Source organism: Chrysoperla carnea, chromosome 4 (genome assembly GCF_905475395.1).
Source record: "Chrysoperla carnea chromosome 4, inChrCarn1.1, whole genome shotgun sequence".
NCBI lineage: Eukaryota > Metazoa > Arthropoda > Insecta > Neuroptera > Chrysopidae > Chrysoperla > Chrysoperla carnea.
In genome coordinates, this window is record NC_058340.1 from 2099437 (window position 1) to 2116943 (window position 17507).

The 17507-nt window shown below is 30.6% G+C and overlaps 1 protein-coding gene across 1 annotated transcript in view; it reads left to right on the plus strand.

Annotated features, from left to right (window-relative positions):
• LOC123297691 (follistatin) overlaps positions 1-17507 on the plus strand; it is a 73522-nt gene that overhangs the window by 41781 nt on the left and 14234 nt on the right. The window contains exons 2-4 of the mRNA XM_044879444.1: positions 1416-1604; positions 2503-2727; positions 2801-3034. Of these exons, the coding sequence (XP_044735379.1) occupies positions 1416-1604; positions 2503-2727; positions 2801-3034 (648 nt within the window). The remainder of the gene's footprint in view (positions 1-1415; positions 1605-2502; positions 2728-2800; positions 3035-17507) is intronic.

Here is a 17507-nt window from a genome sequence, read left to right on the forward strand (position 1 = left end):
TAAAGTCCACATTGTGTAACAGGTGTTTGACATTGTATAGTACATATATTTAATTCTGACACCATAAAAATTAAACCTGGATCATTGCTTACAATATATTATAAATGTGAAAGTAAGGATGTTTGTTTGTTCGTCTTTGACGCAAAAACCACCGAATGAAACTGTACAACAATATGGGTCATACGTCAGAATAACCTAAAACCTATCCACATAAAAATAAATATGCATTTGGAATAATCGAGACTTTCAAATGATTAAACTTTTGTTTGAAACAAGATTTTTTTGTCTGTCTTCTTTTTTTTCTTTTTTTGCAAATGTAAAGTTAAAAAAGCCACCCTGTATATAGAGTTCATATCAGATTTTTTTAATTTGAGACAAATATTTAACACATAAGTCATGGCACCTCCGTTTTCTTAGATTCATATTCAGACGCTGTTTTTGTGGTTTATGCTTTAATAGAATATAAGAATTTTAATTAGCTGAAATAAAAAAGAACGAAGTTTTTGAAAATGTCTGTAACTATTTTTAAAAAAGACAAAATATTTTCGTACGGAATGCTTACTAAAGGAAGTTGTTCAAAAGTACTTTTGACTGCACAGGTTTATATTACAGAGCAGGAAACGTCATGAATAACTCCGTATTTAATAACTCTGTTAAAATAACTCGGTCATTACAACTCCGATAAAAGTAACTTTGAATTTTGATGACATACAGTTAAAAAAATAGATTTTTGAATAACACTGTAAAATTGCATTGAATATCTTTTCAAACTCACTAATTTTGGGGGACTCTTTCCATCTGTGATTTTGGATTTTGGCTACAATTCACCTTTGTGCTGAAATTCGGGACCAGGACCCCACATTCTTGCAACTTGTTATAGTAAGATAAAATTTGAAAATTATGATCGAAATAGAGTTGGATTACATACTTGGTTAATCATAATTGGATTTAATTTGGAAATGATAGAGCAAAATTAACTTTTTCAGATTTTGATGACGTCATAAAGTTCAAAAAATCGATTTTTGGATAACACAGTTAAATGTTCTCCAATTTGTATGGAATTTTTTTTTTGAATCCCACTAATTTTGGTTCATATTTTCATCTGTGATGTTAGTTTTTCGCTAGAATTTAGGTTTTTAAAAGTAAATATTTTTAAGGGCTTTATAAATACCATGAGTTGTAGGCGACCCAAACTCGATTAATTTTCAACAAGAAACAGGTCATTGTAATTGTGTTATTATTTTTCAATATTGTCTGGAAGAAAAATTTGTTCTATGCCACTAAGTGTATTATTTTAAGCTCCCGTGATAGTACAGCTTTAAGTTACAATAGAAAACAAAACTATTTTGATTTAAACAGTAATAGTAATAGTATTAATAATAATTTTTAACATTTGATTTATTTATTTGCTTTAGGAGGCAGTTGTTGGTCTTCAATGATGCGGAACGGCCGTTGTACGGAACTGTTAAGTGAACGTGTTTCCAAAGAAGAATGTTGTGCATCAGATAGTGTCACAACAGCATACAGCAAAGAAGATCTTGATCCTGGTACATTATTTTTTTGGCGTGTACTTGGTGGAGGTGTTCCTTGCAGCACATGTAAACGTAAGTATTTCATCTATGAAGCAAACTTTTTTTTATTAGCTAGGTATTGAAGTAATCGTGTAGACCAGAGTTAAGGATTTATGAGCCTCAGTGAAATTTTGGATAAGAGGTTTGATTTTTTATATGAAGTTGAACTAAGTTTAAATCAATTATGCAAATTTGAGGGAGTAAAGAAGGCATATTTAACAATGGTCTTATGGAAAAACGGTAGATGGATGATAAGTTTTCATAGACTTCTCCAAAACTAGTCGGTGGAAATATAAAAAAACTACTTAAATTAAAATTAAAGCCTTAATAATAAATTATTGGAAACAAAAAAGACCTGTTGTGTCCGACTTATTAAGGATGTATGGGCACGGTAAAGGAGGCACAAATTTTAAAAACTAACTTCATAATATTAGATGAAAAGTAAGAATAAAATTTTTCGATATCTGGAGTAATTTTCAAAATATCAAAAATTGAAATAATAAACCGCCGTATACACACAGTGTCCCTGGAACATATGTAAAACGCTTTTCCAGATAGAATATAGCTCAAAATAAATTGATTTTTTTTCATTGAATAATTTGTCTTCAGTTCGTTTTTGCCACAACGTTCCCACCCACCTTCGCGTTCCATACATATAATTGTTATTTTACAAAATTCATTAAATACGCTCCTTCATATCTCGAGAGTGATTTCTTGAACCTGTTTAAAATGGTCTGCATTTCTAAACGACCGTTAACATTCCAATCGAACTCTTGGATATTCGCTGCCAAAATGAATTACCGAATGTTAATATTTTCGAAACCATAGCAAGATATTTTTGTAACTAGATAACTTCCATATGGACTCAACTTAAGTAAAGACCCACTGTGTATTATATTCCGAGTGTTAGTTGAGTTATCTTTCTTTTCAGAGACTTGTGCTGGTGTGCAATGTGGAGAGGGAAAAAAATGTGTTCAAAGAAAAAGTGGTCCCAAATGTGTATGTTCACCAGAATGTAAAGCCAACAATGGCGGATCAAGAGGACCTGTATGTGGTACCGATGGTCGATCATATCGTACCTTATGTCGACTTCGAAAACGAGCATGTCGAAGAAAAAGTCATACATTATCCGTAGCTTATTACGGACATTGCCAAAGTAAGAACCTTAAATTTAAATTAAAAACCTCGAATCATTTTCTTTACTAATATGCTTTGGCTTTTGTATGCAGGTTCCTGTGACAAGATTGAATGTCCGCCAGGGAAACATTGTCTGGTTGATCAAAATCTTAGTCCACACTGTGTAAAATGTGCAAGAAATTGTACGAGTCCTTTGGGTGGAAATCCACGTGGTCGGCAAGTATGTGGAGCAGATGGAATTACATATCAATCAGCATGCCATTTACGTGAGGCTGCCTGCCAAAAAGGGAAAGCAATTCCTGTAGCCTACAAGGGACGCTGCAAACGTAAGCAGACCGGACCCGATAGTGTGTGGTATTTCTTTATTGTGTTCATTTCATTTTATTTTTTCTTATTTTCAAAACTTATTTTTCACTCAAATTATTTTTTATTCATTGGCATAGTATTTTCTAAATCATTTTTTCGTAGTAGTTCGATAGTATATTTGTGACCCTAAAATATTTGTTGTAATTAGTTGCATTCTAATAATATTAGTAGCGTATTATTGTAGTACTATATTCTGGTTTAAACATTCAAAAACAGTCATAGTGTAAAACTCCAGCGTCTGGATATCTATAGATAAAATACTCCAATCAACGTTTGTGTTTAGCTGAGAATACGTTCATGTAAATCGGGAGCCATAATTATTAATATTTCCATTCTAAATAGATGTAATGAAACTACTCCCGGTCATATTTCGTACTTCCCTGATAAAAATTATGTAATTCGTTTCGAATATTTATGCAGAGTCAGTTTCCAGCAACACCGTGCATACTTGCTGGTGCAGGGATGAGACACCAAGGGGTGTGATATTCCTATTCTCAACAGTACTTACCTGTACCGCGCAAAAATGACGCCATGGTGCATAACCTCACTTTTACATATACGAGCATCTTTTCCAACATGTTTCCAGATGGGTCATTTCTCCCGAAAAATTTCATTATGGCCTTGTGGTTATTGGTTGATTAGGAAATTTCCAATTCATGAATCAGACTTTTTATCAAGGCTGTAAAAAATGACTGGAAGTTGTTTCATTACACCTATTGTGACCAAATGGAAATGTTATAAATCGCGGCTTCCAATGTTTGTCTTACTAGACCAGACATTCATAGTTATTCCGAGGGTGCGGTCTTAGGCTATTAATCCTTACAGAAATTATTATTACATATTTTTCACAATAAGACCTTAACTTATCAAATGCATTTTTGACGTTCTTTATATATATTTTCCCAAGAGAGAAAGAACTCAGAACTAAAATTGATTTAATATGTGTTAATGTATTGGTAAATTATGTTCATGGTACCAAAATTACATTTAAAACTAATTCCGTCAGTGTCGCTTGTATAATAACTCTCCAACAATCATTTATTAGTTGCTTTTGTAATAACCCCTAATGTTCAATATTTTTAGAAGTATAAAAACTTCAAACGTTTGTTTGGTGAATTTTTTCCTTATATCGTGCAATAGACCATAAGTAAATTAAAATCAGTCCCTTTTATACTTATCACCTATGTACTACCTAAATTTGCAAATATCCCAACGGATGTCCCTTCAAATTTTGAATTTTTCAGCCTGAAGTAATTTCACTTTGAAGTAATTCGCGTACATACATTTTTGGTAATTGATTTGAATTTACATAGATAACAAATTTGAAATTCGACTTTTTCAGCGTTTTTTTTCTTTAGATAATAACTTTAAGATTGATTAATTCAGGTCAATTTTGTCGCATTCATTCATGTCATTGAAAAACTTATATTTTGTTGAATACAACTTTTAATATGTAGAGACTTTAATGCTCAATAAAGAGGGTATATCCATTTATGTCAATTTATGTGTTCATACCGTGAAATAATTTAAAAATTTTAATTTTTAATCAGCTGCGATAGCTGTGACACTTTAATATCAGACCACATACTTTCTGATAAAGTAAATTACTATATTGTTTTCAGTTACTAAAAGCATCACCTTACCTATCCAATGTCAGTATCGGTGTCAACGTCATACTGAATTAAGGGAATAGTAAAATTAGCTATGGCAGATGAGGCCATAGCTAATTTAGTATAATGCAGTACGGGCGCCAGGCCCATACTGATTGTCTATCCACACAATACTTCTGGTGGATAACTCTATTCAATACTGTAATATTAATTACGCTTACATAGATACTATATATAATACCAGCATTATAGTAAACGTCGTGCATTTCTTACCGTGTAATACTATACCGAGACAGTGCAAAGATTCACAAAGAGTTGGTTACAAAAGTGGAATATTATTATTCATTTTGTCAAGTAAGTTCCCAGACTAAGTGTCTGGTATCGTTTACTCGAATTGTTTTTGGTTGAGCCATGGCAATTTTATTTGAAATTTTTGTACGGTCATAAAGCTCTAATCTTCAATAATAAATGAAACATTGATGATAGAAAACTCCGTAAAATAAATAAGCCAAATATAAGACAATTATAATATTTGACAGGCAGATAGTTGTCTATGACTTTTTATTGTCTGCTGGACTTAAATTTATTTCGTGTCTTCTCGAAACGGCAAGAAATCTTTTATTTTCGGTTTCAGGATGCATCGAATGACTATCTATACAAACAAAAATTTATAGAACGCATTGTGTAACTTGGAGAGAAATTCAATATAAAACATCGACTTTAAAAAGAAATTATTGATAAAAGTATTTCGTCATAAATGAAATGAATAATTTAAAGATCACACCAGAAAACACAAATAATCCAGTGAATTAAGCTTTTTAACCTTTAAACTCATTTCCAAAACTGATTTTTGGAAAAAAGTTTCCTCAGGCATATAACAATTTATTCTGGGTAACGTCGGTTTAAAAAATATTATACCCGCACTAATAAAATTGTGTAATGCGCCTATTTAAGTTTTCATTTCAAAAAGTTTAATTTTTCTGTTTTTCTACAACTTTGAAAAAACAACAAATTTGAAAAAATTCTCTATTTAAAAAAGGTCAGGCATTTTCCTTAAGCTAGCCAAACTTGAAATTCACATAACTCAATCAATTTTTTGCTAAATTGAATCTTTTGCGTAGTATTATTCAATTACAAGTGAAAACAAACAATTGAATGAGTTAATTGTTGAAATACCATGCATAGTCAGTGTGGATTTCTTTATCACATTACACATACAAACATGTGACACATACGTAACTGATAATCAAGTATAGTTCATATTATAAAATATCCGAGTAATTGGCGCCCTCACGGGTAAACAGTGATGTTTACGAAAAAAAGTTTCAAACAAAAGTTTTTAATTTTTGATATGGAACGTTTTTTACATTTAAACTTTTGTTCTATCTCTAACGGTTTGCAAGACCCAATTGATCTATGATGCTCATTTACGAACTTGACCTCACTTTTTACGTCCTGAGTACGCTGTAAAAATTTCAGCTCGATATCTTGTTTTGTTTTTGAGTTATCGTGTCCACAGACGTTTTTGAGTTATCGTGTACAGAGAATCGATATGAATTTTTCACAAAAGACGTATAAAAGGATGATTAACTAATTAATTAATAAATAAAATTTTGTTATCATTATCAGTTTTACGGTAACGAAATACTTTGAGGAAATTTTATGCAAAAAAAATGATGTCTAGACGTGAAAGTGGAGGTAATGAACTTTTCTTGACTTTCTTTGATTGGATTATAAAATGATATATAAATAAAAAATAAAATAAAAAGTAAAATATAAAAAGAATTTATTGTGGGTTAAGAATTGTTGTATATGTGCGTTAAATTGAATTGACCACAAGTTAAAAGAACTATATAGGAAGAATTACATACACAGTAGAAGTAGATACTCTTAAAATACAAATACAAATATAAATATACAACAAGTGAAAACAAACAATTGACTGAGTTAATTGTTGAAATACCATGCATAGTCAGTGTTGATTTCTTTATCACATAACACATACAAACATGTGACACATACATAACTGATAATCAAGTATAGTACATATTATAAAATTTCCGCCTAATTGACGCCCTCACGGGTAAACAGTGATGTTTACGAGAAAATGTATCAAACAAAAGTTGTTTAAATTTTGATAAGGAACATTTTTTACATTTAAACTTTTGTTCTATCTCTAAAGGTTTACAAGATGGGTCCTACGGAGGCTCATTTATGAACTAGACGTCACTTTTTACGTCCTGAGTACGCTGTAAAAATTTCAGCTCGAAATCTTTTTTCGTTTTTCAGTTATCGTGTCCACAGACGGACGGACGGACGGGTGGACAACCGGAAATGGACTAATTAGGTGATTTTATGAACAGCTATGACAAAAATTTTTTCCTAGCATCATTATTTTTAAGCGTTACAAACTTTGGACTAAACTTAATATACTATGTATATTTCATATATACATGGTATAAATATACAAACATAGTGAAGTGAAGTGAAGTAAATATAGGGATAGAGGTACCTATATTTACAATTTGGAGGTGTTAGTGGTTGGCATAGCTTTTATCTTCATATGTTCATGCATTACATTATATTTTATATTATATTATATTATATAGGTAGATACTATAATACATACACCTGCAATCAACTTTAATGTAGCATACATAGGTACATAGACCTATAATACTATATATACTAATACTTAGGTATTGTATTCATAATAAGCGAGGAGCCCGTCACAGTAAAACTGCACTTACAAAGATTTCGAAATTTCACCAATAAATCAATGCTATTTAATGATAGATACAATATGGACTAAATGAGCCAGGGTTTATCCTGGTAGAATTTTATTTTATTTTTTTTATTTTTAATAATTACGACTTTTAATTTTAATATAATAAAACAATAACGTGCTTTTATGACGCAAAATCAGAATATTTAAGTATATTTCTACATAAATGTTAATTTTTGTCAAATTTCAGAGTTTATTTTTTACTACAGAAAGTACCCTATTAAGCGAGAAGTCCGTGACAGTACAACTGCACTTACACAGATTTCGAAATTTCGCACATGAATCATTGAAATTTAACGATAGGTACAATATGTACTAGGTGTGACAGGGTTTATCCTGGCTGAAATATTTTTTATACTTTTAATAATTACAAGTATTTTGCACTTTCAGGGAAATTAATTTGTAAGAGACCATTTTATTGAAAATTTTATCTATTTTCAGGAAAATTTTGTGTGACAGCTCTTTTCGTGACAGAAAGATTTGTCACACCAGTTTATAATATATAAAGCCACTAAAATTTTACCCTTATCGCGGAATTACCTTTTTTTTTAATTTGTTTATTTTGAGTTCTACTTTTAAAATACCTCGGTGAAAACAACTCAAAACTTGACCAAAATATCTGTGACACCACTAAAAAATAAAAAAATTCTGGCAAAAAATATATACTCTGGCACACCTAGCCCATATTGTACCTATTGTTAAATAGTATTGATTCATATGCGGAATTTCGAAAGACGTGTAAGTGAAGTTTTACTGTCACGGGCTCCAGGGCTATAAGTACTTATTTATATACCAATGCAATATGTATTACTTTTACATTAAGAATATACACTGTGTCCAATTCAATTTTAGGGGAGCTGTGTTAGCTAAGCGAATTCTCTCAGAGATTGAAAAAATAACACATTTTTCTTAAAATTGTATATTGAAGATTTAGTTTTCCGAGAAATTTTATTTCGAAAACTAAGCGCCTAGAGAAAAAATCACAGGAGTACTTTTTTGCATAAAACTGATCACAAAACACAAAAATATTTTTTATTTTGTAAAACTTTGTACTTTGCGCAACCCCACCCTCTCTTCTTTATCTGCCGATTTCCCCCTTTAACGAAGTTGACCTTCCAAATATTTAAGACCCTTTCAAATACTTAAACCCTTCTTGATACCAAATTTTATTCAATTCGGAAATTTTATTCATCCTAATCTATAATAGCTGATAGCTTTGAAAATTGTAGAATTTGATTGGGATGTTCATGACATCAGATTGGGTTCTGACATGACATTAGATTCAAAACGGTAAGCGATAGAATAACACCTAAAATTAGAAAGTTGATCCTCATAAAAAACAAACAATTTTTGTTTTAATTAAACAAAATATTTAAACATAAATTCGAAAAACGTAAGCTTTCGGAAGAAATACAACTTAAAAATATGTCATTATTGGATTTAATCGAAAGAAAATACGCTTTAAGTTTTTCAATATTTGTAGGTCATAGACACAGGCGAATGTCCTCTTTTAATTTTTTCTAAAACATAGTTCCGTAGTTAGCATGTTTTTTTCGATTAAATGTTATAATAACTTATGTTTAGGTTTTATTTCTTCAGAATTTAATGAAACTTGGCATATTTGTCCATTATTATATCATAATTAATCAGTTAATTTTTTAGGGAGCTTCAGAGAACTGAAAATCTGAATGTCCAATTTTGTGAAATAAAATAAAGTCTGTGATTTCCCATAAGGATCAATGTTAAAATATCTTTAAAATATCTTTTTTCAGTTCTCTGAAGGCCCCTAGATAATTTAACTGGTTAATTATGATATAATAATAGACAAACAACTATGCCAAGTTTCATTAAATTCTGAATGCAAAGTCTATTACCGATAGTACTTCCTTAAAGCAAACGCAAAGAAATTTTCTTTTTCATAGAAGTTATGATTTTGTTTATTTAACTTCAGTGATTTTGTATCAATTAATTTATATTTTTAATTCAATCCTATTATATTGTAAATAGAAATATTTAGCTGTACTTGTTCCAATCATGAGGAAATTGTTTGAAAATATTTTCACTTTATTTCAATATGAAACGGCCAACTTCGGAATGAGGTTGCCATTATTTTAATTTTTTTTAGTGTAGTAATAAAGATATGGATTATTACGAGGAAAATTTATCATTGCAATAAAGTATGCAAATTTTGTAAAGTATGCGCGATGTACCTTTGAATTCTTTTTTTTTTTAATTTACAGTACAATATAATATAAATATATGATTATAATTTTTACTTAACACTAAAAGTATGATGACTCGGTGCAATGTACAAAATAAAACGAAGACATATAATGTGCAATGAACGATAAGTTAAGCAACTAACTACCTCTCTTCCCGACATAAATTGAAGAAAAAAAAATAATTGTGTGAAACACTCCATATGCCGTCTATATTGAATCTCATTGCCGGTCTGTATAGCCTGATTTTGATTTTTGAGCAAGTTATTGTAACTGTCTTCGAAATATTATTAAAATAAACAGTATGCCAATTACACACAAAGAAATAAGAGAATTACTTCCTTATCTTTCTTTTCACTTCCCTAGTGGAAATATTAATAAACAGACACATACATACATACACTAAATGTTAGTTGGAGAAGCGTACTTGTGGTACTACAAGACAAATATGGTCGGCGAGTCCAATCGTCGGCGTTCTGAAAATTTTATACCCCTTTCAAGGGCCCCTGTTGGCAAAGTTGTTGGGGCTACCACAGAACACTGGTTGGGTGGCAGGCAGGCTGAACGTTTGGACCTGACTTGTCAAAGCACTCCTGCTGTTTCTAAACATCTCCAAATGATTCTTGGAGTAGTGGCTGAGGATGTGCCAACCCTTTTTCGGTATCACAACGGACCCTACGGTCCAAGTGTGTCTCATACCAGGACATCCACTCTAGCCTAACCTAACCTAAATATACCCAAGTGGGATATTAAATAGAAGAGCATGGCGTGTACATTACCATTACTAAACTGTAATTCCTACGTAAAGGGATATCTGTGGAGCAGCAAGGCAATTAGTTCACAGCTAGTTTAAGTATATTTATACCATGTATATATGAAATATACATAGTATATTAAGTTTAGTCCCAAGTTTGTAACGCTTAAAAATAATGATGCTAGGAAAAAACTTTTGTCATAGTGGACACGATAACTCAAAAACGAAAATAGGTATCGAGCTGAAATTTGTACAGCGTACTCAGGACGTAAATAGTGAGGTCAAGTTCGTAAATGAGCATCATAGGTCAATTGGGTCTTGGGTCCGTAGTACCCATATTGTAAACCGTTAGAGATAGAGCAAAAGTTTAAATGTAAAAAATGTTCCTTATCTAAAATTAAACAACTTTTGTTTGAAACATTTTTTCGTAAACATCACTGTTTACCCGTGAGGGCGTCAATTAGAAATTTTTTAATATGTACTATACTTGATTATCAGTTATGTATATGTCACATGTTTGTATGTGTAATGTGATAAAGAAATCAACACTGACTATGCATGGTATTTCAACAATTAACTCAGTCAATTGTTTGTTTTCACTTGTTTTTACATAAATTTTAATTTTCATCAAATTTCATAATTTATTCTTCACTGCCGAAAGTACTTTATTATATTTGTTGTGTTCTTTTGCTGTAATGCATGCGTATAGAGGTAAAAAAATCACCACCAAGAAACATTACGACGGAGACGATACTTTCGTACGTTGTACGTACTTTAGTCAGCCAGCCAGCCAACAGCAGGTCTGATGATGGTCTGTTGAAATAAAGAATATATGTATATATATATGTATTGTATAAACATATATATATATATATTTGCTTGAATTTTTTCATTGCTTCATACATTTACTTACTTACTTCTGGCAAGTAAAAGAGTTTAACTAACTTTATAGCAAGAATAAGAAGACGAAGAAGAAGTAAGTGATGTTTGTTGTTGATGATGACTATAATACGCGAGCGACGCGATGGTCGATGTACTTGTTGTTTCACCAGTACTGTAATGTAATAGTGCAGCAGTCAGTGATCGCTGGCATTGCATTGCGTTCAGTTTGTTGTGTTTATTGTGGATTTAGAGAGTCAGCAGACGACGTGAATCAAAAGTGGTGAATGACCTAGCATCAAGGACGTATCAAGGACATTCACAATACATACATATACATATTTCATACAGGATGGAACTTCAAACACATTTCAAATCAATACATGGAGTAAAACAAAGTCTGTACCGATGTTGTCCTAATGTATGCTTAGGTCTTCAAAACTACGCAACGGAATTTGATGTGGTTTTTTTTAATAGATAGAGTGATTCAAGATTCAAGGTTTTATGTATAATACATGTATAATATAGTAGAGTAAGGGGTTGAAAGAGTGCTTAAAAAACTTCAAAATTTGTGCATCGATTAAGCTCAAATATTGACAAGATGTAGAACCAGCTTCAAGGATTGTTTTTATCTATTTTTAACCTTCGGGGGGTAGAAAGGTGGAGCGAGAAAGTGGATTTGAACAATCGAATATTTTTAAATATACCCAATTGGAGTATCAAATAAAAGAACATGACGTGTACATTACAAAACTATAACCCCTACGCCAGGGGATGTGGGAGGAGGGGTGAAAGTGGGAATGTTACCTAGCAAAGCGGGTAGTTTACAGCTAGTTATTTATAAACCTAACAGTCTTCATATTACTTAGCACACAAAAAAATCACAAGAAAATGACGAAATGAATGAAAAACTGTTTCAAATAAATTCAAGTACAATGGACTCGCGGTAATTCGACGAATGTTTTGCAAGGTGGAGTCGAAATATCGAATTTGTCGGACTATATAGTACTACCACAAATCCCCTGTAGTCTGGAATTTTTGAAAAAGAATACCTTGTAATTCGACAAGGTATAATATCAAAATGATAAGATTTCAAACATTTTCTAATTTCAGCTACGAAAAAATCATGTATTTATAATAAATCTGCATTGTAATAGGTTTCCCACTAAGAATAAATCGGTTTGGATAAAAGTTTCTAACGATTAATCATGATATGTAGTAAACAAAACACAAAATTAATTTTTATAAAACATAATGATTATTAATATTTAAAAAAAATAAATTATTTGAAATTGTAAATCTTTTCATGTAATAGCAAACACCAATCAGATGTTCTTTGAAGGCACTACGTCACACCATATGAAACCTTTCAAATACTCGCAAACTTTCATATTCAAACATGACTGTATGTCACGATTCCATGTCATTCAAGACGCCATGATATTCTACCCTGCTTTAGAAGCAAATTTGAAATAGTTTTTTAAAATTCAAAATACATACTGTCAATAGTTGTTTTTTTTTTTTTTAATAATACTTTCTTGGTGTAATCATACTAATGTATCGTATAAATCAATAGGGTATTCTATTATGTTTGAAAAAGTACTTCAAAATGTTGATTTTCCTAATAAAAAGCCACAAAAAATTATATTCTGGAAAAATTAACACGCTTTCTTGTCATAAAATTAAATTAAATTTTGAACATTTTTTATTCTGTCTTCAAAACATTTCGAAACAGTAATTCTCCCTATAACGGAACTCGTACCATAATCCACTTATATTTGTTCCAAAATTAACCACAACCATTCCTTTTTTACTACACTCCACATTAGGTAATGTAAATGAGGGCACATTAATATTTTTTGCAAACAAAATCATTTTCATGATTCTGTCAAAAAATCTTCTACCACTGAACTTATAGGTTTTGCCTATATGACATCATATCAGAGCTCGTTTGTTTTGTTATCAACTTTTATGAGTCAAAATCAGAATATTTAAGTATATTTCTACATAAATTTTAATTCACTACCGAAAGTACCCTATTTTTCAAATTTATAACAAAAGCTTATTACCGTTATAGTTATGTCGGATTACATGGCGTACTGGATTAGACAGGAGCCGGTCGGATTACCGCGAGTATACAGTACTCTCAAAATGAATATTTTCGTTGAAAATTTAACGCGGAAATTTTTTTGGCATGACAAGGAAGTAACAACAACAGCAATTAGCATGAAGGTCGTTTGGCGACCGCCAACGACTTAAAGATAGTGAGGTAAGAGGTAAGACACATTGTACTGAATAGATGTGTACATATGTATATACAATGTTATTTACGTCTGCAACAACAAACTTTTAATACCACAAAACATGAGGCAATTTCTTATGTAGCAAAAGCAATAATACTGGCACACAATACTGTATACTGACTGAATACACAACAGTTTACTTTTTTAAATGAATTTACATTCATTATAAGTTGTTATTTATTTACTTTAGGTGCTATACGTACGTCTAAGGCGTTTTTAATATTTACATTTGGTGGTCGTGGTAGTGTCAGTCGATGGTACTCGAATTATTCATTTCATGATACTTAAATATCAAGTACTTAGGTCATGTCGTTGGTGGATTGACTGACATTAGACCTTTTTCACATTTTTTTCTTTTTTTATGTCTTGATAAATGGGCTAATTTTTTCCCCGATTTTTCTGGAGCCATATGACCGAGAAAACAGACAATGAAAATCAATAAAATTCAAATTGGCGAAAACGATCTGGAAACACACGAAGTTATACGAATGGCGTTGTTACGTCAGTTGACTTATATTAATTATTATAAATATACGAATTGCGAATGAAATAAACCGGCAATGACAGATAAATCGGTCAATATTGACGGTGAAAAATCGCGCATGAAAGTATATCGGGCGTGTTTTGTGCCCCTGTGTCCAAATACTACTTTAAAACAGCCAGAAAAACTTTATTTTTCTGTTTCCAATGGGTATGGCTATTAGAAAACAATGGTTTGATCGTGCTCATCGCAAGGGTCCGATTGAGAAATTTAATTATTATTGTTGCGAAGATCATTTTGTAGTTAGTACAGTACGAATATTATCATTTTCATGATAAACATTTCCTTTTACTATAAATGAGGAAATTTACTAAAATTCAACATGCTACAAAAGTCCCCGTAGCTCTCTCTTCGAAGACCTAACAATTTTTTTATGAAATTATATTAATCACTTTTTCTTTCTAGAATGTTACGTTACGCATTTTCTAATTAGAATTAGTACTTTTACGTTGCTTTTACTTCACGAACTTCGTGTGCATTGAATCTGTCATCTTGAAATAAAAACTCTCATACCATAAAAATAGTTATTTTCGGTAGTTTTCCTTGATCTGTCTTTGAAAATCCTGGGTCGATTTTTGGTGGCATTTTATTCTTCACTTTCAGAAATGATATAATATAGACAATACCCCTTTAGAGTTGATATTAACGATATCTTAATACGAGCGACTGTTGACACTGTTTTATTGTCATTGCTTGTCGAATTGACGTCACAGATTACGTATGCGGTGGTGCCAAAAAAATCCGTTTTAAATAATTTCAAATATTGTTTACAATTTTTCAAATAGTGTTAGAAATGCATAATTTTTGAGTGGTAATACCTTGCCCTGGCCATGAAACGTAAAGATATGACAAAAATTTCGATTTTGAAAAACCCAATGTATTTTAAAAATGAAGACATAGATTTTGTGATTCGATACCTGATCAGAAAACCAAGACATATAAAAAACATCATCTGACACTGGACTATGTCTATAAAAACTTACATTTCCTATATCTATCCTTACTCCAAAAAGTATTACGTGAAATAATTAATATAAGTACATTAGAACGCATAAAAACTGGTATATAAGTCATATGACCTCTGTGTAGAGACTATTTCAAAAAAATATTGACACAAAAAAAAATTGGGGAAGATTATGTTTCAATATGCTCAGGAAACTCAATTATGTATGCAATGGAAAAATTTCAAATTTCGGAATTCGAAAATGTAGTCATAACAATCAAACAAATATTTTTGTTCTTGTATTGATTTTTATGACAAGAAAAGTATTAAACGAACGAAAGTGCACGAGCAGGCCAGAAAATTCCCGAAGTAATACTTTTTTCACACACCTTTACTCTCGTGACGAGAGAAATTCTTATAATTTCTGAAGGAAGGAAAAAAATTAAAAACACATCAGATAGGTTGAAAAATTCATAATTGGAAGTTATTTAACCAGACAGCTTATAGGGGAGGTATTATGTTTTAAATTGACCGTGAACACAATAGTCATAACGTGAGTGCTGACGGGTTAGAACAGGTAAGAAATCGATGTTTTCTGGTCGCTAAAGTACAAAAACAGGTAAAGAAGTGTCGCTAATCAGTAGACATACTCAATAACAACAACAAAACAAAAATAAGTAATCGTTTTTTTCTACCAAAAAATAAATAGTTATTAAGAGTTCGCCGCCCCTTTTGGTACCATATGCACATTGATTATGGATGTAAAAATAATTAAAATATATGTATTATTGCATGCATGTAAACTCATTTGAGAAAAAACTGTTGAAAAAAAAAAGAAGAAAATATACAAATTGCTTTAAGTCAATTCTAATTAACTGGACACAAATTATAATATTGTATAATTGGCATATAAACTAGTAATTTAAAATTATAATCAATACTACAAAAAAATATTTATCAGATAAAAATATATAAAGTAATATTTTCGCTACAATCATAAATGTACAATAAAAGATATAAGATATACCATAAAATATTTTACTATGTATGAAAAAGTACTTCAAAATGTTGATTTTCCTAAAAAAAAGTCACAAAAAAATTTATTTCGGCAAAATAAACACGCTTTCTGGTCATAAATTTAAATCAAATCTTAAAATTTTTTTACTCTCGCAAGAACGTTGTCAGCCATTTTGTTGACGTAATATTGGTAAAAACAACAGCCGTGTATGTAATTATTATATGTATAAACAAAGGTGATATTTATGGATTAATGGATGTTTTTTTTTTCTATATGATGTCACATTATGACGACTCGTGTTTTAAGTCACGTGATATACTGATTACAAATTACGACTTTTAATTTTAATATAATAAAACAATAATGTGCTTTTATGACGCAAAATCAGAATATTTAAGTATATTTCTACATAAATGTTAATTTTTGTCAAATTTCAGAATTTGTTTTTTACTACAGAAAGTACCTTATTAAGCGAGAAGTCCGTGACAGTACAACTGCACTTACACGGATTTCGAAATTTCGCATATGAATCATTGAAATTTAACGATAGGTACAATATGTACTAGGTGTGCCAGGGTTTATCCTGGCTGAAATATTTTTTATACTTTTAATAATTACAAATAATTACAAAAAAGTTTTTCACACCAAATTTTAATATATAAAGCCAATAAAATTTTACCCTTATCACTTTGTATTCTCTTTAAAATATACTTTTCTTTTTAAAATTATTTAAAAAAATAATAAGGATGTATGAGCATGGTAGTGGGGGCACAAATTTAAAAATAGATATTTTCAATTTTGATGATAAATTTATATTATTACTTGACGATATAAGACGAAAGGTAAGAATAAAATTTTTCGATATCTGGCTTAATTTTCAAAATATCGAAAATTGAAAATTTTGTTTAATTATTTAGCTTTCGATATTTCGAAAACCAAGACACATATCGAAAAATTTTATTCTTATTTTTCGTCTACATTCATGAAGTTATAACAAAATTCATCATCAAAGTTGAAAATAAGATAAAAATAATTTCAACCCTTAATCTACCCTGCTCTTACATCCCTTATATGGACGGTGACACTTAGTTTTTTTCTTTTCTAATTCATTGCTAATATGTTTACTTTCTATTAAAAAGTTTTTTTTAAATTTGTTTTCATTCATTCCAAATGAAAATTATCAAAAACTTCCAAAATATGTCGTTTTTTGAGATTCCTCCATAAGAGCCAATGTATTTTATATCGATTTTTAATGACTTTTTTCTTAAAAATTTGCACGGGTACCTGAGCTGAAATTTTAACCACATATTCTTTGAGTAAAAGACTACCTACAAACAAATTTTGAGCCTTTAAATCAAACATTGTTGTCATGTTCATACAT